Source organism: Eulemur rufifrons, chromosome 24, assembly GCF_041146395.1.
Source record: "Eulemur rufifrons isolate Redbay chromosome 24, OSU_ERuf_1, whole genome shotgun sequence".
In the NCBI taxonomy this organism is placed as follows: Eukaryota; Metazoa; Chordata; class Mammalia; order Primates; family Lemuridae; genus Eulemur; species Eulemur rufifrons.
The window spans coordinates 5,286,003-5,307,460 of NC_091006.1; the positions used below are offsets into that span (position 1 = coordinate 5,286,003).

The 21,458-nt window shown below is 40.9% G+C and overlaps 1 protein-coding gene across 1 annotated transcript; it reads right to left on the reverse strand.

Moving 5' to 3' along the window:
• Nucleotides 1-10,050: 10,050 nt before the first annotated feature.
• Nucleotides 10,051-21,122, reverse strand: LOC138374930 (zinc finger protein 568-like). Its single transcript, XM_069458139.1, has 7 exons — nt 20,972-21,122; nt 20,790-20,873; nt 19,935-19,981; nt 18,080-18,082; nt 15,823-15,946; nt 15,434-15,529; nt 10,051-11,465 (listed from the first exon to the last, which is right to left on the reverse strand). Exons 1-7 carry the CDS (start codon nt 21,120-21,122, stop codon nt 10,051-10,053), a joined length of 1,920 nt encoding a protein of 639 aa, XP_069314240.1.
• Nucleotides 21,123-21,458: the final 336 nt, after the last annotated feature.

Sequence of the window (21,458 nt, forward strand, 5' to 3'; positions counted from 1 at the left end):
CCACCCCCACCAGTCCGCAGCTCAAACCACACATTCTTCGCACAACACACCACAGGGAAAACACAGACAAACACACACACACACACCCCTCCCACAGAATCACTCACACACAAACGCATGGACACACACAGGAACACAGGGGACTCCTGGGCCAGTGCTGTTCTGCCTCCTGCGAGGGAGCCTCGTTGGGCTCAGACCAGCCCACGGGCACACTGGCAGGTCATCCGTGCAGGGCACAGGGGGCACAACACTGGGGGTGACTCACATAAACACAGACAAGGCAGGCCTGAGGCAGCAACGGATCTCTCCCTGAGTCCCCGCTGCTCCCAACGTTTCCTGGACCTTCCGCAGCGCCCTATACCGCCCCTAGGCTTCCGGATAACAAGACATCGACTCATAGGAAGGGCAAGCTGGTGCCCAGTACCCAAGCAGGGACACAGAGGCCTCAACGCCGCACTGACACGGTCCCTAGGCAACCACAGCGGTCACTGTGACGCCAAGCGCCAGACCCGTGACACGCGCATGCGCGGTTGCAAGGTGGCCGGGAATCCCAGAAGCCAGGCTTTGCCAGCCATGCTGCCTCGCGCTGGCCCCAGAGCCGGGTCAGGATGGGGCGTGAGCTGTGGATGGGTTGTCCGGGAGCTGCAAGGAGGCTGCGGCGGGGACCGAGGGCCAGATCCTAAAAGCGTCTTGTGCTCTGGCCCCCTTGGAACCGAGCTCTGGGTCTCTTCCTCGTCGAGGCCCAGCTGCAGGGTGAGGGCAGAACCCTTGCCATCCCCCTTGGACCGGATTTCAGGTTGCATGGTGTGGACAGGGATGGGCTCACACGGTGGTGGGAGCGAAATGTGGAGAGGGGGGCTCGGCTGGTTGGCGGACCTCAGGTTACCAGAGTCCCCGAGGGCAGGGGTCGGCTGACAATTGTCTGATCCTTGTGTCCGCTGCCTGCCTCTCTGGGACCTGGGCCTACCAGGTATTGCCTTGTCCTCAGATGCCAGAGGCTCTTGCTTATCCCCACCGCTGCTCAGCAAAGGGGGAAACACCGACCTAGGCAAGTGGGCGAGGGACTGCAAAGGTGACCGCAACTAGGCCACCGGGGGAAATGGGATCCCCGAAGGGCAGGTGGAGCGAAGCAGCTGTTTCAGAAGCAGCTCTGGGTTATTCCCAGACTGACAATGACCACAAGTATGCTCCCAAGGAGCACTCAAGGCCCTGACAAAGTCCGGGAGAAGCCAAGCATAGGTGGGACCACACTGGCCCTGCTGCTAGAGTCCCAGGGAAGAGTGGGCAATCTTGCCTGAAGGCAAAAGAGCCCTTCGAGAAGCAAAGAAAGCCCCACCTTCGACAACTCGGACCACTACGACTCCCCCACCTGCACCCACTCAATCCCTAGTCCCTTCTTCCGTGTGAAAGCAGAAGCAGCCAAAGGGTTCTGCGCTGCTATCCTGGCCCCCCCATCCCCCCCATCCTTGACCCCAGGAATGCAGTAAGTATGCGCATCCCCCCCCCCTTACCCCATAGGTGTAAAGGAAAAACAAAGTGCAGATGAAGGGAAACACCACATTCATTCGAAGGCAAATTCCTGAGGTCTTGGGCTACACCTCATTCAATGTGAAGCTGTCAGTCATCTGAAGGTGGGGCCTTGTGACCCAGGTTTCCCCTGTGAGCACAAGGCATGAAAAGGAAGCTCTGCATGCCCAGTCTGTAAGTAAAAAGGGTAGAGAAATGGATCCCCAATAATGTTGTCGTGTATGAATTGGGAGAAATATTTTGTTGATAAGATGGATCCAGAAGCAGAAAAGTCTAGGCCCGTGAAAAAGATTCAGGACAACGAAAGAGGGGTGACCTTGGAGAGGTGGCAGCCCACGAAGGAGAAATCACTCCCCACTGCCCATCAACGTTGATAAGGGAAGCAGAGCAAAGGTGGCGTGGTGGTCCCAAAGACCACGGTTTGATTGGTACCTACTGTCCCTACCTCATGCTGTTTTCTAATCCTTGGGCCATGAGGAGAGATGTGACCACCAGAGGCAAAACGGAGTGGAGATAGCTTCACTTTGCTTGAAGTCTGTCTGTACCTGTCCTGTATGCCGATAGTAGATTCCTTCTGAGATTTCTGTCCTCATATGTGATGTGGTTGTTTTAGGTTGGGTAAAGCAGCCCCTCCCCATGGGGAGGTTTCTCCTATGCCTGTAGGTTCCAGTCAGCCCCCATCTCCCCCAGGCTTTCACAAACTAAGGGAGGAAACACAAGGAGAAGAGATTTCCTAGGCCATACCATCCAAGCTGAAGGGGAGGAAGGGGCTCTAGAGAAGGAAAGCTAAGTAGAATAGAGCCTCTCCACCGTCTCTTTGGAGGAGCCAGCCTTTAAGCGATCTAAAGTACCTGTTTGAGAAAAAGGAAAAATTGAAAATATTGATACTTTTGCTAACTTTTCTTTGTTTATTTTTTCTATCTATAGGATAGAGAGACAATTTTCTAATGAGGTCTCCTGGCCAATCAATCACCTCTTGTGTTATTCTGTCTTGCGGCTGGGTTTGTCATCCTAAACCATGTTTGGTGCAAAGGTTTGCATATATTATTTCTGATTTGCAAAAGCTGGTCTCTGGCATCAGCTACACGGTGCAAGTAATAGCTGTACACTCAGAGATCCCATGTTTGTTTTTAACCCAGCCCTGTTTCCAACATTGTGTACAAGGCAACAGTCCATTTTACCTTTCAATACTCACTATTATAGTTGTTGCTTATGACATTTTTTTGCCTGGTAATCTGTTGTAAACATCCTGCTGAAGCTTTGCCTGATATACATAAATATAAATTTTCCTTCTAAGACATCACCCCAATTCAGGTGGAAGTAAGTTAATGACTGTGTTCCCCTCATCTCATCCATATGAATGGGTAAAATTGACAGTGGGGAATATGTAACAGAGGGAAAGGCCTAAATAAATGGCAGAAATATTTTTTGTCTCTTTGAAACATGCCGCAGTCCTTTTTGAGAGCTAGACCCTGCATCTGTGACTGGGGCCAGCAGTTGGGAGGGGCAGGGTAGTGTCCTTTGTTCTTTGTGCTCAGGAGATGGCTCAGCAGAACTGTGGAGACAGTGTGCAGAGGTTGGGATTTTATGAGATGGAGATGGTACAATCAGAATCACCAACTGTAGTCGAACAACGATATTCTAGGACTGAACGCCCTCCCTTTACAAGCTGTGTATTTCTGCTTATGATTAGGATGATGGCATTTTAGACAGGAGTCTCCATCCTCCTCAGTTGCCAGCAAATCAACAAACTCCATTTTCTTTTTTTCAAACCACCTTTCCTCATTCCTGATGCAGCCTTGGGGACAGGGTGCTGAGCTTTCAGTAACACTATGGTCAGATATCAGTTGAATTAAAAGCTGATAGTTAGACTGTAACTGTTTTTTTTTTTTTTTTTTTAAGGAGGCTTTTTGTCTTCTTTTGTAATTTTGGGAATTTATTCAGTTGACTAAATTGAAATTTTAAAATGTTTTACCCCTATGTTTGTTTCCTATCTTGTTTTCATGATTTTTGCTGAGAAATATGTAAAACTTCATTGGCCTTTTAAAAAGTTTAAAGTCTCCCCAAGTTGGATCCTTTAAGACTTGTTCTTCTGTTATAGTATGGAGTGCAAGAAATGACCACCTAGAGACCTAATTGAGCCAAGTTATGAGTCTTTATTAGCTGGCCAGCGACCACCCCCTGCCCTGTTAGGGTACAGGTACAGAGAATGGCCCTGAGCCAAAAAAACAGGAAGGTTTTATACTCTCCTAAGTTAGAGCTACGTGACTTTAGGCACGGTGGTTGAAACAACATTATATCATCTTTTCTACAGCTGTGGGGTCTGGGACCAGCCTCGGACCGGACCTCTCCCCCACAATTTTGGTTACAATCTTTAAGAAAACAGGTTTACAGAAGCAGATGGCACCAATTAAGGAACATTTTTTCAGGCATTAAGCAAGCACAATAAATTTCACGACAGGCAGCTGAAAAGTTTAAACAATTAGTTACAAGTTAATTGCTTTGTTTTATCTCTGCAGGGTACATCTTTCCAGTTACAGACATAAGTAAAGCCGAACATAGTCACTTAGCGAGCAAACATAGGTTTAAATTATAGACTTAGGTCAAGCGGACATCGATCACCTAGCGAGCAAGCATAAGTTTTCTAGTAAGCCTTTACACTTCCATTTTCTTCCACTTCTGTTCCTCTTTCCTTTTGCCATTTTCAATAGTACATGAAGAAATCTAGAGGAGATTCTAATGTCTCTGAGACCTCTGGAGGAATGCAGAAAAAAAACACCAATAACCTTTTACTGAGGTCTTCTGTTTTCATCGTAGCATCCAAATTGTTTCCTCTCAGGTGCTCTCCTTTGCATTGCATTGCCTAATATCTTTGGATTTGGGGGTACCAGGTATTACTTTGTACTGGGAGAGCAAACTTGACTTTTGTGTGTTCAGTGGCTGAAAAGTCACTGGTAAAAGCTGCAGGTTTGGAAGTTGCTGACAGCAATTGCAGTAAATGGTTGTTACTGCAGGGGGCTACTTTTTCTTTTCTTTGTGTAATTACCAAAATAAGACAGGTTTGAACACTTACAGTTGGCTATACTCTCCACCAAAGGATAAGATTCCTGGGGGAGGTAGGCCAGGCCTGGTGGCTCACGCCTGTAATCCTAGCACACTGGGAGGCCGAGGCGGGAGGATCGCTCGAGGTCAGGAGTTCGAGACCAGCCTGAGCAAGAGTGAGACACCCCCCCCCCATCTCTACTAAAAACTAGAAAGAAATTAACCGGACAACTAAAAATATATATAGAAAAAATTAGCTGGGCATGGTAGCACATGCCTGTAGTCCCAGCTATTCGGGAGGCTGAAGCAGGAGGATTGCTTGAGCCCAGGAGTTTGAGGTTGCTGTGAGCTAGGCTGACGCCATGGCACGCTAGCCTGGGCAACAGAGTGAGACTCTGTCTCAAAAAACAACAACAACAAAAAGATTCCTGGGGAGGAATGGGCTAATCACAGAATGAGCTGATTGATGTTGGTCACACACTAGCCTTGCAGCAAAACACACCATAGAAGCATGTGTGGCTTGGTTTTATGTTGTTTCCCTCTTTGTGTGTGTGTGGGGGGGGCGGGGGATGGAATCCAGGACTCAGTATAAAAGTGGGATCCTTGATTTTTAAAGATCTAGATGCACTGCCTTCCACCTTTGTTTGCTTTTCACATATCTAAATATTAGGCCCTAAAAACTGCAAATGCTTTCTTTGCCCTATTCATTAAAGGGCCTCCACCCTGAAACCAGTAATCTAATCAAGAAACAAGTTGAAAAGGCCACCTATCTAACTAGATTGGTCTCTGAAATAAAATACTCTGGCATTTAGCTGGCTATTTTGAAACTCTTTGTAAGATAAATTTACATCTATAAAGGAAATTTCCGTTTGTAAAGGCATCTTCCTTGCTGCACCTAAACCCTTAGAAACTTACTATAGGGAAGGCAGTGGCTTAAAGTTTACATAACAAAGCTTACCTTTGTTTAAGATATTTTTCCTGGCAATCTTGTTGTTTGCTTGTTTAGAGATAAGGTCTTGCTGTGTTGCTCAGGCTGGAGTGCAGTGGCTATTCACAGATGTAATCATAGAGCACTGTGTCCTGGCCTCAAGGAATCTTCCCTCCTCAGCCTCCCAGGCATGGCCCAGCTGTCTTGTCTAGACTGAACCTTTACCTGAGCCCTTTTTGTTTGTTTGTTTCAGCAAATAGTGGTGTTAAGTTCTGTGCCTTTGGGATGTAAATTTTCACATAAGAGTTGTCTTTGGGAGTTTAAATTTAGGGTTGCTTAGCTAACAATTGTTTGATAGGGCTTGATAGTCTACAGGGGTGAGAGAAACTATTTGAAAACTGGCAAATGAATCTTATAGAGCTATAAGATCTGCTTGTGTGTGTGTGTGTCTGTATGCCTATGTTTATGTTATGTATATGTAATATTTCACTACCAAAATATATGAAATATCTCTAATTGGCTGAAAAAAAGCACTTAAATAATTTATCAGAAAAATAAAAACTAACTCAGATAACTTTTAGTTCACAAGACTTGGCTAAACCTGTTTAAAAAGGACTAGTATAATGTTGGTTTAATGAAAACAACTATGTCTTCTGAGTTATTAATAATATGTATTTAAAGGATTTTGTTTTCGTGATACGTGTCTAACGAGAGTAATATAAAAATGGTTCTGCAGGGCTGTGGGACTTGAATATGTGTGAATTTTGGTATATGCAGGGGGTCCTAGAACCAATCCTGCACATATACTGAGGGGATAACTGTGTATTATTTCTGGTTTTTGGTGAAATACGTTATTTAGATTTGGAAGAGAAATTTCAAGTCTTGAAAAGAGAAATATGTATACGTAAGGAGAAAATGAAAGAGAATCATTTCAACAATTTTTGTAATTCAAAAGGGTTAGAAATTGTAACCAGTACTATAATGACACCTATTTTTGCCTGGTTTTATTAATCATTCCGATGGGTACAAATTCTCCTCTTAGAAGAATACTTAAAATTTTCAAGAACAAACTTTTGAAGTAAGTACAGCAATGCAGAAAACGGTATTTATTTCTCCCTTTGAAAAATCTGATGCTTAAATTTTTTGTTATAAATTGCCCTACAATGGGAGGATTGATTTTATTTACCACATAACAAATTGTTTACATTTCATTTAATTAAAATATATATTATTTCCCTATTGTGTGGGGTAGAAGTGGAATCTATTGGATGGTGATTATTCTAAATGTTGTGAATGTCTACAGACCAGGAGGTATGATCGAGTGGACAACTGCAGTGACTTCAAAGCAGTTGCATATAATATGTTGTACTAGTTCTCAGTTATTACTTTCAGTGGGTAATAGATAGTTTAGTTGTCTAGTTCCCAATGTGTAAACACTATATTTACATAATAACAATTGGACAGGCCAGGTGATTGAACATTCTGGATAAATAACCTATCATGTTCTTTTAATAGGCTGCTGGATTTGATTTGCTATTTTAATTGGAATACTCATATACTGTAAGTACAATAGATTATTTTTGACACCTGAGTTTGGATGCTGTCCTTTTCCAAATTTGGTAAAAGGGTGATGCTAGCTTCATAGCCATGATTTCTTTGTATCTTCAAGCGGTAGAAAACTTAATCAATAAGATAATCTGGTACTAGACGAATTATATGGTATAGCCGTTTTATCAGTTTCTTCTTGGTTCTTACTTTATTCAGGAAAATAATACTTTTACAGGATTTTGGACATACTTTAAAAAGCTGAATATAAACATACACTGTAAGATGATGCTGAATGTAAATAGTTCCTATATCTTACTATATCAAAGTTGAATATATGTATATATTTCAACTTTATATAAGAAAATATTTAAGAAAATAATGCTTTTCTACAATATCAGCTATACTATAAAAAGCTGAATATAAACATGAACATTTTATCATTTTGCTAAAGTTGAATGTGTGTATATGTAAAAATATTTTTTAAAAGGATAATTTTCCAGGGCTCAGATACATTGTAAAAAGTTGAGTATAAACTTAAAACAAATGCATGGAGTTTCTTATTTCATACAAGTACAGGGAAAGGGTAGTTCCAAATTGTTTCATGAGATCAGAAATGTAAGGACACAGGTAATTCCAATCTATTGCCTGTGCCAATCTCAGCCTCTTAACCCTCTGGTTGCAAAATGGCCAGAGTTCCAGGTATCACACAGACATATATCCTGTATCTAAGGAGACCATTTCCTCCTATTTTGTTTTTTTTTTTTTTTTTTTTGAGACAGAGTCTCACTCTGTTGCCCAGGCTAGAGTGAGTGCCGTGGCGTCAGCCTAGCTCACAGCAACCTCAAACTCCTGAGCTCAAGCAATCCTCCTGTCTCAGCCTCCCGAGTAGCTGGGACTACAGGCATGCGCCGCCATGCCCGGCTAATTTTTTCTATATATATTTTTAGCTGTCCATATAATTTCTTTCTATTTTTAGTAGAGGTGGGGTCTCGCTCTTGCTCAGGCTGGTCTCGAACTCCTGAGCTCAAACGATCCGCCCACCTCGGCCTCCCAGAGTGCTAGGATTACAGGCGTGAGCCACCGCGCCCGGCCTCCTCCTATTTTGTTAGGAAAGAAAATCTAACGAGTCCATTTTCAGACTTTTGCTCAGATCTTCTTTGTCCAGAACTATTATACATACGACCATATGCAAGGCAAGCTAGGAGAGCAAGCACCTGGCATTTTATAGACTTTGGTGAGCAGCAGGCAATCCTGGGAAAGGGAGAACAGTTAACACTAATGGACAGGCAATCAAGTGTCTGCTAATACAATATGGTATTATTTCTGTAACATCTCCTCTATTTCTATAGTTACACATGCTTTCTCATTCACAATGCTTGAATTTTTTTCTTTGTAAGAGTCCAATCTTTTTCATTCCAAAAAAAAGTTTTCAAAAGTTTTTTGTTTTGTTTTTGCCTTGCATTTATTTTGTTAGAGCTTCTATACATACTAGAGTTGAATGCTTATTCATTCACTCTGTCATTCCTTTGATCAAATATTTACTGAGAATCTGCTAGGAATAAGTAATGCACCAGGTATTGTGAACTCAGAGTGAATCCTGGCCCTTAGTCATCCCTGTTTTCTACACATATTAAAAGTTAGTTTTTCCTCAGAGTATAGCTTTGTTCACATAATACAAATTTTGACATGTAGTGTTGTCTTTGTCATTCATTCCTAATGGCAATTTGCCTTGACTTTCTTTTTAATATGAAAATTATTTATGCTGGTAGCTTTTAAATTTCCTAGTGGAGAAATAGATTTTGGCTAAGGCTGTGTTATTTTCTAACTCTCTGTAACAGATGTCAGATATTATGGCATATCTTGTTTTTTAAGGTTTTAATAAATAATCTAAATCTACCCCTTGACGTCATAGCAACTCATCTTTTTTCTACTGGGTATCTTTAAATTATGAATCCCATAAGTAAGAACTACGAATGAAAGCTGTGCTGTTTTAAATTTTTCTCCAGAAGGAATTATTATACCTAACATTCAAAAAAACAAAAAAAAGAGAGAGATAATGCAAAACGTTTCTATAGTCACTGCACATATAAGGCCTTCTCATATGACCTGTAATAATGCACAATTATGAAAATAATGAAGAATAATAAAGGCAGCTCTCACTTTGCACATTTTCAATACTAGCTACTGTTCTAAAGGATATAAATGTATTTTACCCTCACAATGCAAGTAAGAAATATGATGCTAGTATTACTAATGTATAAATGAGAAAATTTAGAGGTAGTTAAGTGATTTTTCCTATAAAAAATGAGTTATAATGGTGAGGGTGAGTAAAAAGTAAACATTGGTTAAATCTTTTCCTATGTTGATTCAGTTCAGGTTAATTTTAGAGAATCAGCTTGCAAATATTTAACAAGATTTGAGTGGGATGGAGGAATGTGCTACATTTTTAACAGTAATGTAGGACTCCTCAAGTACCAATAGTCAGATGAATTGTTAGCTAAAGAAAATTGGTATCCCACATATATGGCATTAATATTATGAATCTGGTGATTTCCCCTAACGGTAATAACTCTGATATTGACAAAAGTCTGAATGGTTAATTTCTCTAACACATTCACTGCTTTCCTAAGCTTCTCCCCATTATGAATTCCCTGAGGTTGACCTGTACACTGAAAAGGCCTTCTCACTTTTCTAACATTCATGGAGTTTCCAATTTTTTACCAATTGAACTCATGTCTAGTAAATTCAGAAACACAAATAAACCCCTCCCAACTCCAACATTTATGAGATTTCTCATCAGTAACGTATGTCAAATCAATTCTGGCCCTTAAATAAAGGTCTTTCAGGCCTTATATCTACAGTATGAATTCTGATATTTAGCAAATTGTTAGACTCAAATGTTTTCCAAGTTCCTTACAATCATACATTTGTTTTCTTTCAAACTAATATGAATTTTCTGAATTTTATTGAAGGCTCAATAAAATGCTGAGCCTTCCCACATGTCTTTATTCACTCCTCTGTCCTGTATGAACTCTTTGATGTTGACTAAGGTGTGAGCCACGAATAAAGGCCTTCTCACATTGCTTACATTTATAGGGTTTCTCACCAGTGTGAATTTTCTGGTGTCGACTAAGTTCTGAGCCACGACCAAAAGCCTTCCCACATTCCTTACACTCATAGGGTTTTTCACCACTATGACTTCTCTCATGATGAGTAAGTTCTGACCTTCGGATAAAAGCCTTCCCACATTCCTTACACTTATGGGGTCTCTCACCAGTGTGAACATTTTGATGTCGAACAAGTTCTGTGTTACAAGTAAAGGCTTTTCCACATTCCTTACATTCGTAGGGTTTCTCACCAGCATGAGCTCTCTGATGTCGAGTCAGTTCTGAGCCACGTGGAAAGGCCTTCCCACATTCCTTGCACTTATAGGGTTTCTCACCAGTATGAACACTCTGGTGTCGAATAAGATGTGAATCAGAGATAAAAGCTTTCCCACATTCCTTACATTTATGGGGTTTCTCACCAGTATGAATTCTTTGGTGTAGATTCAGCTGTGAAGCACAACTATATACTTTCCCACATTCCTTACATTCATAGCGTCTTTCACCAGTATGAATTATCTGGTGAAGACTAAGTTGTGTGTCATAACGAAAAGCTTTCCCACATTCCTTACATTTATGGGGTTTCTCACCAGTATGGATTCTCTGATGTCGAAAAAGGTGTGAGGGACGGGTAAAGGCCTTCCCACATTCCTTACATTCATAGTATTTCTCATCGCTATGAATTCTCTGATGTAGATTAAGTTGTGTAGTGGATGGAAAAGCTTTCTCACACTCCTTACATTTATAGGGTTTCTCACCTATATGCATCCTTTGATGTTGACTAAGTTGTGAACTAGAATGAAAGGCCTTCCCACATTCCTTACACTCATGAGGTTTCTCAACAGTATTAATGTTCTGAGGTTGAGTAATTCCAGAGTCATGAATAAAGGCACATTTCTTATTTTCATTACAGTTTTTGCTTTCATGACATCTCTGATGCTTAATCAAGTCTGATCTACTATTAAGGATTTTCCCACATTCTCCACATTCAGAATCCTTTTCCTCATTATGAATTTTTTCATGTTGAATAGGATGTGACTGGCACCTGAAAGTGTTCTTACATTGCTTACAGTCATAGGATTTCTTTCCAGTATGATTTCTCTGATCTTCTCTATGGGCTGTGCACTGAATAGACGTGGACCTTTCTTCAGAGGTTATTACAACTTGTCTGAAACATCCCTCCTGATACCCTTGTTGTCTCTCCACTGGGCATTTGATTTTTCTGTTATTTCTGACCATCTTCTGCTGCAGTGATTTAATTTCATAACTGTCCTCTTTTGGAGATAAAGTCTTGGTTTCTTCTCCAGACTCCCCATCTGTAAGGCAACAAGAAAGAAAACAGGAGGCATTTTCCACATTGCAGGAAAAAAAAATTTCTAACACACAAATGACAAACTAAAAATAGTGAATAATTTAAACAACTCTTAACACTACAGTGCAATTTGGAAAAAAAGGGAAGGGGGAATGAGAATAGAGAAAATGAAGAGAGCTCATAAAGGCAAAGGCAGTGATTTTTCATAAAAATCTAAAGGACTAAGACATTTATAACAGCAAATCCTCTTATCTCTATTCTCAAACTTTATGCAGATTTTGACTTCTTTCTACCTGTATTTCCGCCATCTTGTCCAAAGCCATCTCTTACCAAGAGTAACAGAATACTAACCTAACTGGTCTTTCTCCACTGTTGCACTCCTAATATTCCATACCTAACACAGTAACCAGAGTGTTCTTGTCAAAATAAGTCAGAGCTGTCATTTTTCTGTTCAAAATCCTCCACTGGATCTCCTCATTAAGAGTAAAAGTCAAAGTCCTTAACTGGTCTAAAAGGCCTTCCATAAACTTGTCCCGCACTACCTCTTTCTGACCTTGTTTCTTGTCTTCTCCTATTAGCTGACTTTCCTCCAGCTCCCTCACTACTGGATGTTCTTCACACTTGCCAAGCACACCCCTCTTTCGGGATCTTTGCCTGCAAATATCTTCTCTAAGATATCAATATGGCTCATTCAATTACTCCATTCTGACCTTTATTCAAATGCCAACTTAAAAGACCACCCTTTACAGAACAAGACCCCACTCACTCTACTTACCCTATTTTTCCATAGCACACTTATCGTCACATCATCTTATCTATTTTCCCAACATTATAAAAATTTTCAAACATACAGAAAAAGAACCTTCATATTCCCACTACCTAGATTCTGTAACAAACATCTGGCTCTATTTGTCTTATCAAATATCTATCCATCCATCAATCCATATTCCAGACATTTGTATACTTCACTTCTAAACTCAATAGATTATGTTATACTTTAACTTGTTTGCATTTGTGTTGTCTGTCTGCCCCTCACTGTGCCTGCATAACGTAAATACTCAATAACTATTTGTTCTATGAATGAACAGCCACTGGTACTTTTGTTATTCTCCCTCAATGATTCTGAGGCAACAGCAAGTGTGAGACTCACTGTCTAAATACAGTGCCCTCCCCCTGTACTTGGAATAAAATCTAAACTTTTTTACCAGACCTGCAAAACTCTGCATTATCTGAAGCCTACATCCCTATCACTTTCATTTTCAGGCAGTCTCATCTTTATTTATCATATGTCCACTATACTCACCTCCATTCAACTCCTGTATCATGCCAATTGCTTTTTCATCTTAGACTCTTTGAGACAATGTTTCAGTCCTGTGAATGTTCTGTTCTAGGATCTCTGTACAACCAGCTTCTCTCATTCTAAATATCTTAATTTTCTGTCAGGCACCCTGTTCTTTGTCCTTACTATCTTTTTCTCAATCCTGGAATTACATGTTTATTTCTTCATCAATTTATCTACTGCTATCATTTCCCCCAAAGTGGCCTAGAACTAGTATAATATTTCTTTGACTCACCATGATATTACCAGTCCGCAGCACATAGTTCAATTAATGTCAAGTTAATCACTTCAAGCCCTGCAGACCAAACTAAAAAACATCCCTGGGTAGATGTGGCCAACAGGCAATTTGTAATCTCAAACCTGAGCATAGGTTTTATAGCCTAAGAGCTATAGATAGAGATGCTTGTTCTTTGCAATTATAAGAGATCATGAAGTCACTGGATGCCATGAGGGAGGGTAAAGAATGTTAAAAGTAAACTCAGTGCTTGGCAACTTTGTCATCTGAATAGTGCCTCTCCATACCATTATGAAAGACCTTTGTCACTATTCCCTAAAATGCTGTGAGGCACAGCTTTCAATCTTGCCTACTTCTTCTTTACTTACCATCCTACTCCCATCACACCAGCTGGAAAGTAAATAACAAATGCTTAGGTGTACAATTTGGAAACATGGCTATTCTTCTGTATATAATATGGATAAAAATAGTCTAAGGATATGATAAGTAGATTTACTACTGCTGCCTTCAAATATTTTGAGTTAATGCTGTTAAAAACAAATGTGACCAAGAGGGGGAAATTTTAGAGAAAAAACATAAGGGAAAATTTTAGAGAAAACAAAAGTGTATTTCAGTCTAAAATGAGGACGTTAGGGAGGAGAAGTTTATGAGAAAATACAGAACTACTCAGACAAAAACAAAAAACCAAAAAAAAAAAAAAAAAAGAAAGATCTCAAATCAAGAGTCTAGCTGTACAGCTTAAGGAACTAGACAATAAAGAGTGAGGAAAACTCAGTTTTTAGAAGGAGGGAAATAATAAAGATTACCGTAAAGATGAACAAGATAGGGAAGAGAAAAACAACGGGAAAAAATCAATGAGAACAAAAGCTGGTTCTTAAGAAAGATAAAAAAATTGACAAACCTTTAGCCAGATTGACCAACAAAAAAATACCAAAGTCAGGAATTAAAAAGGGGATATCACTACTGACCTTACAGAAATAAAAAGGGTTATAAGGAACTACTATAAACAATACTATATGCCAACAAATTAGATAACTTAGACAAAATGGGCAAATTCCTAAAAAGACACAAAACTACCAAAACTGACTCAAGAGAAAATATAACATCTGAATAGACCAATAACAAATAAAGAGACTGAATTAGTAGCCAAAAATCTTCCCACAAAGAAAAGCCCAGGACCAAATGGCCTCACTGCTGAATTCTGCTAAACATTTAAAGGAAACTTAATACAAATCCTTCACAAACACTTCCAAAAGACAGAAGAAACATTTTCCACCTAATTCTGAGGCCAGTTTTACCCTGACATCAAAACCAGACAAAGCAAAGATATCACAAGAAAGTTACAGACCAATATCCCTTATGAATATAGATGCAAAAATCCTCAACAAATAAAACCAAACCAAATCCAGCAACATAGAGAAAGAATTATGTAACACAATCAGGTGAAATTTATCCCAGAAATACAAGGTTAGTTTAACAGTCAAAAATTTATCACTGTGATATATCAAAATTATTACAACAAAGAACAAAAACCAGAGGACATCTTAATAGATGGAGAAAAAGTTATTGAAATAAGTACTCTAAAATCCTTTCATGACAAAAACACTCAACAAACTAGGAAAAAAGGGAACCTGTATACAAATGTTCATAGCAACACTATTCCTAACAGCCTAAAAGTAGAAACAACCCATATGTCTTTCAACTGATGAAGGGATAAACAAAAATGTGGTATATTTATACCATGGAATACTATTTGGCAATATAAAAAAATGAGGTACTGATATATGTACAATATGAATGAAACTTGAAAACATTCTGCTAAGTGAAAGAAGCCAATCACAAATTACGTATTGTGTGTGGCATCATTAATACAAAATGCCAGAGTAGCCACATTTATACAGACAGAAAGTAGATTAGTGGTTGCCTAGGACTGGGTGTGAGGAGTGACTGCTAATGGGTATAGGATTTCATTTTGAGGGGATGAAAATGTCCTACAATTAAATTGTTCTGATGGTTGCACAACTCTGTGAATATTCTAAAAACCACTGAAGTATATACTTTAAATGGATGAATTTTATAATATGTGAATTACATCTCAATAAAGCTATTTTAAAAACTTAGGACAAAACTGGACCCGAAGTACAAGTCACAGGGAGGGAGGAGAGCACTTCCTATCTGAAATGAGATGGAAATATGATAGAAGGGTAGCGAGAGAGTGGTAAATGAAGTAAAATTTTAGGGCCTTATGCTGAAACATCCTTAACTTTCTTGACCAGATATCAGTCCTTTTTAGGGAGCTTTCTTACCAACATCTCAGAAGTGTTGCCTTCTCACAGGCCAGCTAGGCGACTTAATACAAGTCACCACAGCCTCCCCAGTATGATTCATTATCACTCACCTGGACACCATTCTTTTGTCTCCTTCCTCTTAACCATCCAGGGCTCTTTCCCCTGCTCCAATAAGGAGATCACACTTGGCTTAGTGTCAGAAAGTCCTGCTCAAGAAAAAAAAGGAACAAGGTTATGGTGTAGGTGTCAAAATTAAAATCAGGCCCTGATTATCAAGAAAGAGGAGCAAGTAGATTAAGAAACACATGAGGAAAATAAAGATGCCCAATGGAACAGCCCATTTCCAACTTCACAAAAGACAAACCATTCTTTGGTGAGCAAGAATCATTAACTCAACCAGGTACTTGAAAAGCACTTATGAAAAACTCACAATAAAGAACATAGAATTCCAGGAGGCTAATTCTGAATTTGGGGGTGGGGGTTAGATAAACAAACTTACCCAGTGAGATCAGGTTATTGTAATTTTCCAACATTACATCTTGGTATAAATCCTTCTGAGTAGAGTACAAGCATTCCCACTCCTTTTGAGAGAAGTAAATGATGACATCTTTGAACTTCAAGCCCTGAAACCACAAGTAAATATAGTATTTGTGAAATTAATGGACAAAATTTTTAAGACAGTATAAAAGAGAAAATGCAAAAAGCAATTCAGTAGTGGAGCTTCATTGGGAAAACAGGTTGTGCTGGACCCTTCAACATGGGATGTGTCAGAAAGGAAACAAGGGTGATCACAATCAAGTGCCCACATGGTTCTTGAGCATGCCTCCTTCTGCAGATTAACTCTGGGCACTTCCACCATCCATCCGGGTTTGAAGAGGAAGTCCGGATAAGTGGTGCTTCCCAATTAAATGAAACTGTGCATGTAAGCATATGTAGCACATAGCACATCCTATGTTCAGCACACACTGCTTCTCATTGCTTCCTCCTCATTCTCCAATTCAAGAAACTAAATTGGGCCGGGCACAGTGGCTCACACCTGTAATCCTAGCACTCTGGGAGGCTGAGGCGGGTGGATTGTTTGAGCTCAGGAGTTCGAGACCAGCCTGAGCAAGAGCGAGACCCCATTTCTGCTAAAAATAGAAAGAAATTATCTGGCCAACTAAAATATATATGTATAGAAAAAATTAGCCGGGCATGGTGGCGCATGCCTGTAGCCCCAGCTACTCGGGAGGCTGAGGCAATAGGATCGTTGAAGCCCAGGAGTTTGAGGTTGCTGTGAGCTAGGCTGACGCCATGGCACTCACTCTAGCCCGGGCAACAAAGCGAGACTCTGTCTCAAAAAAAAAAAAAACAAAAAAAAAACAACTAAATCATAACCACTTTTCCATGTCTCCACAAATTCTTAAATAGACATCATTTTTACTGGCTGCTTGACACCTCATCTTATGTATTCAATGTTCTTATGTTGCAGCACTAGTTTGGATAAGTTCTCTAAGATTCTTCTGCAGTTTTAACAGTCATTATTTCTCAATAATTTATAAATCTGGCTAAATGGTTCCTGTAACCACAAATTATCCTTAACTATAATATTCCCCTTGTTCCCAAGCTACCAAATCTGATGAAGAAAGATCCAGACGAGCACACGCAACACAAGTTCAAAATGGACCCACTTATTGGTATCCATCTGGCATAGACTCCTTGGGAATATCCCATAACTCCATACGCTCCATCTATCATATCCCTATCATATCTCTAGTCCTAAAAACCTCAGAGAGCTAAAGATACTGGCAGATACTGAGACTGAAACAAGTCAACATCAATTCCCTTCTAATTGGAAAACCCAAGTTTGCAACATGTGATTCCACTTAACCACTCACTTACACTTCATGAAATCACAACTCTAAGAAAGGAGATGGAAAACTTCCAGCAAAGGTCAGTTTTCCTACTCCATTGGTACTCTTGGTTGAAGGATATGCACTTAAGAAATGCTAAGTGGTTTGCTGTTGAATATCTAAACACTTGTTGGAGAACACTGAAGGGACAGCAGCCTTTGGTGGCACCACTGACTGGAATGGGAAGAAGTGGGGAGCAAGTTCCTAGAGAGAGGCAGGAAGTTTCAGGAGAAAGAAATATACTGTTCAAATCTTCCAAAACAAAAATAATGCATTCAGAAGCTGATCAGCCAATTCTAAAAATTTATATGGAAAACCCAAAGGCCAGGAATGATTAAAAGACACTCCAAGAGAATAAGATTCTATGGTGGAGGGACATGACTTACCAAATAGCAAACATAACTACAAAGCTGTCTTTAATTAAGACAATGTGGTTTTAGTGCATTAGAAAGGAGAGCCCAGAACATACCAATGGAAACTTAATTTATGACCGAATTGGCCACTGAAGTACAGAGTAAAAAGGATGACAGTGTAGTAAGGAACCTGGCCTCCAAAGAGAGTCTGGCCTTTGTCCTGGCTCCTGGGAAGTAACCACTAAGCACCTGGAACTTCCTAAGTGATAGGAATGTCTTTGTTACTTACAGTGGACCCCTAAGACCATATCTGTTAGTTTATGCTAATGCAATGACTCTAGGTATGCCAGAAAGACCAACCATGTAATCTGTCTTGGGACTTTGGGCTTCCAGGCAAGGAGGGAGGGAAGATACTGGAAACTAAGTTCAAGCACACAGAAAATGATTCAAATAATCATTCCTACGTAATGAAGCCTCAATCAAAACTGTGGACACTGAAGCTTGGGTGCACTTCCTTGGTTGACAATACTCTATGTATAGTGCTACACATCAATACTGGGGAAGTAACATATCCAACGAACAATGGAAGCTTCATGTCTGGAATCCTCCCAGTTCCCACCCTGTGCATCTCTTTTCTTTGCTGATGTGAATGTATCTTCTCGCTGTTACAAATGTGACTTTGAATATAATATTTTTCAGTGAATTCTGTAAGTCTTTCTACTGGATCATTATACCTGAGGGTGGTTTGTGGGAACCCCTGAACTTATAGCTGATGTCTGAAGTGATGGCAGTTTTTTGAGAACTGTTCCCTCAGACTGTGCAGTTTGCCTAATCCTTTGCAATGAATGGCCTTTTCAATAAATGGTCCTAGAATATTAGTTCTCCATATGGAAAAAGTAAAATTAGACCCCTACCATATACCATACCCTAGAATTAATTCCAAATGAACTGAAGAGGTAAATGTAAGAGGCAAAACAATATCATTTATAGAAAGCAATAGAGAAAATCTTTACACTTACAGGATATAAATAAATTAGTAAAGGAAAATATCTTAAATTTGATGGCATTAAAATTGAGAATTTCTACCATTATTTAAAGGTTACAAGTCAAGCCATAAACTGAGAAAGCACGTATAGCACATAGAACTGACAAAGGAGGACAATCTACAATATTTAAGAAATGCCTACAAAGTATTAAAGAGAACAAAAAAACTTAAAATATAAAAATGAACAGAAAAAATTAGAAAATTACGTAAGTGGTACTTCAGTGAAGTTTAAAAAGCATGAATGCCAATAGGTATGAAAGGGGGTTCAACCTCATTTAGTACCAAAATATGCAAATTTGAAATCAAAATAATGTATCAATTCATATGCACCAAGTGGGTGAAAATTTAAAAGTTTAACAATACCAAGTGTTGGTGAGGATATGAAGTAACAGGAATTGTAAATGGGTATAAACACTTTAGAAAACAACTAGGCAGTGTCTAGTAAGGTTGAAAATGCACACACCCTATGTCCCAGCAATTCCATTTCTAGTTACATGCTTAGAGAAATTCTTGTACAAGATAACAAAAGACAAGTTCAAGAATGTTCACAGGAGTAATATATGCAATATAAATAAGAAAATATATATTCATACAATGGATGGGTATACAGTAGGATAAGTTCACAATATGAATGAATCTCCTGAATATACACTGAGAGACTAGCAATGAAGTTGCAGGAGAATACTAATATGATTTCCTTATATCAAATTTAAAAAAGAAAATAAATACATGTGCTTAAAACTGAAAAGAAAAGCAAGGGAATGCAAAACACAAAATTCAGAATAATAGTTACCTCTGAAGACTAAAAAAGGAGACTGGATTGGGATGATCACAGCACACATGGGGTTTCTAACAATAATTAATATCCTAGTTCTTAAACATGGTGTTCAGTCATCTTTTATACCTTATACATTTTCTATAATTCAGTATTTAATAAAAGCAATTTTAAAAAGACAGAAATTTGTAAGCAAAAATATTGCTGCATGTGACCCTGGAAGAGACAACAAAGAAATTAGTGAGACCGAAGAAACTTATTCTGTTCTTCAGCTTCCCTGCCAAATCACTGAGGCATGTTCACTGTCAAGAATGTTCTGAGAATGAACAAAATCCAAAGTGGAAATTCTAGATCAGATGAGACAACGTACGCAAAACAGACAGCCATGGGGCTAGTTTAGGACAACTGCTCCATACATGCAGTTTTTTCCTCTTCCCCTTTCTCCAAATCACTAATGTAAACCTTTTGGATGGATTCCTGAAATAAGATAATGTCCTGAAAACCAAGGAAGTTCTTTCCGAGAAGAAAGTGGCAAATGCAACTTACCGCCATGACTTTAGTTGCACAGCAATTCTCTCCTCCTCTTCTGGGTTCTTAAAGAAAAAGGTGGAAAAGTGTTAAGAAATTCTAAGACAACAGTCCCTTCCTAAATCCCAGAGGAGGCCAAGTCAGAACAAATCCCTGTCCCACCCCAGGCACGAAAAGGGAGGCCAAAGAAGCCTGCAACCCATTACCCTCTCTCATCCTCACAAAGAAAAGCAGGCGACCTTAGGGGCCCAAACAGGAGTCCTGGGAGAGACTCCCAGACTGTATGTAGCCTTCTTCCTTCTTTAAGAACCTGAGGTGGGGAACTTTCAGGCCCAGCATTTTACGCTAAGCCGAAGTCTGTGGCTCCAAGACACAGCCTAAGTGGACCCACTTGTCAGGGTCCCTCACTCTTGTCCTTTAGGCTGGGGCATCTCTACAGGAATAGATCCCCAAACACTAGGGTGAAAAAAACAGAGAAGTGGAATTAGCAGAGGCTCCCCAGCTACAAACTCTAGAACCACCCCAACCCCTCAACACACACCACAGGTAGCCCCCAGGGGAACACCATTCAAGGCCCTAGAGACTGAGTGGAGGCGACTGTGTGTATTCCGGCTGGGCTTGAAAGTGCAATGGGAGCTGCAAAGGCTCACAACGCAGCTGGGGTTTTAGCTAGATGCCCAGGACCCATCCACTGGCAGACCCCGCCCTGAAAAATATGCATCGAGGGCCTCCCAGATCTCCCAAAGGCAGAGTGGAGGACACGGCCACATGAGGGGCTCTTCTCTCTCTCTCTCTCTCTCTCACACACACACACACACACACACACACAAACAGCCAGGGACACACAGAGTCCCGCTCAGCTAGGGAACCCACCACAGCCCCGCAGGCACTGGTCGCCGAACACCTGGGGCCGGGCCCACAATCCACGTCCAGGGAGCAGCGCACCGACTTTCTGTCCTTGTAAGAAGGCACACAGTTGCAATACCCTAGACCTTCGTACTCTCGCAGCCCGCTCCTGCGCCAGTCTCAAACCACACCCACCCACACAGTCCCACCGCCCCGATACCGCCCTCGCCAGAGCGTGGACGAACCACCCGGATACTCCCCTCGCATCCCGATGGCACGGCCCGACACTCTTGCCTTCCCAGTCGCGCGGCTCGGACGTCCTTTAGCTCGCAGCCCGACACGCCCGAGAGCCGCCTGCATTTAAACTCCAGATGAACCCCAGCCCCGCGCCGGGACGCCTCACCGTCCACTGCTTCAGGGTCCTTGCAGTCCGGTCTGGCCAAGCTCGGCCCAAACCAGGGAGCCAGCCCGCCCGCAACGTCCCGATCCTCTGCATCCTGACTCGCGCCAACTTACCGCAGGCCAGACAACTGGTTAAGCCCCCTGGGAAACGCAGTCCCGGGGTCGGGGAGAACCACCCAGGCCTGGGCCGGCATGGCAGTCCTTTCCGCCGAGTCGAGTCCGTTTCCAAACCCTCCCTGAGGAAGTCCGGTCCAGCCCGCCCAGCCGCGCCTGAGCCTCCCCCAGGACCTGGGC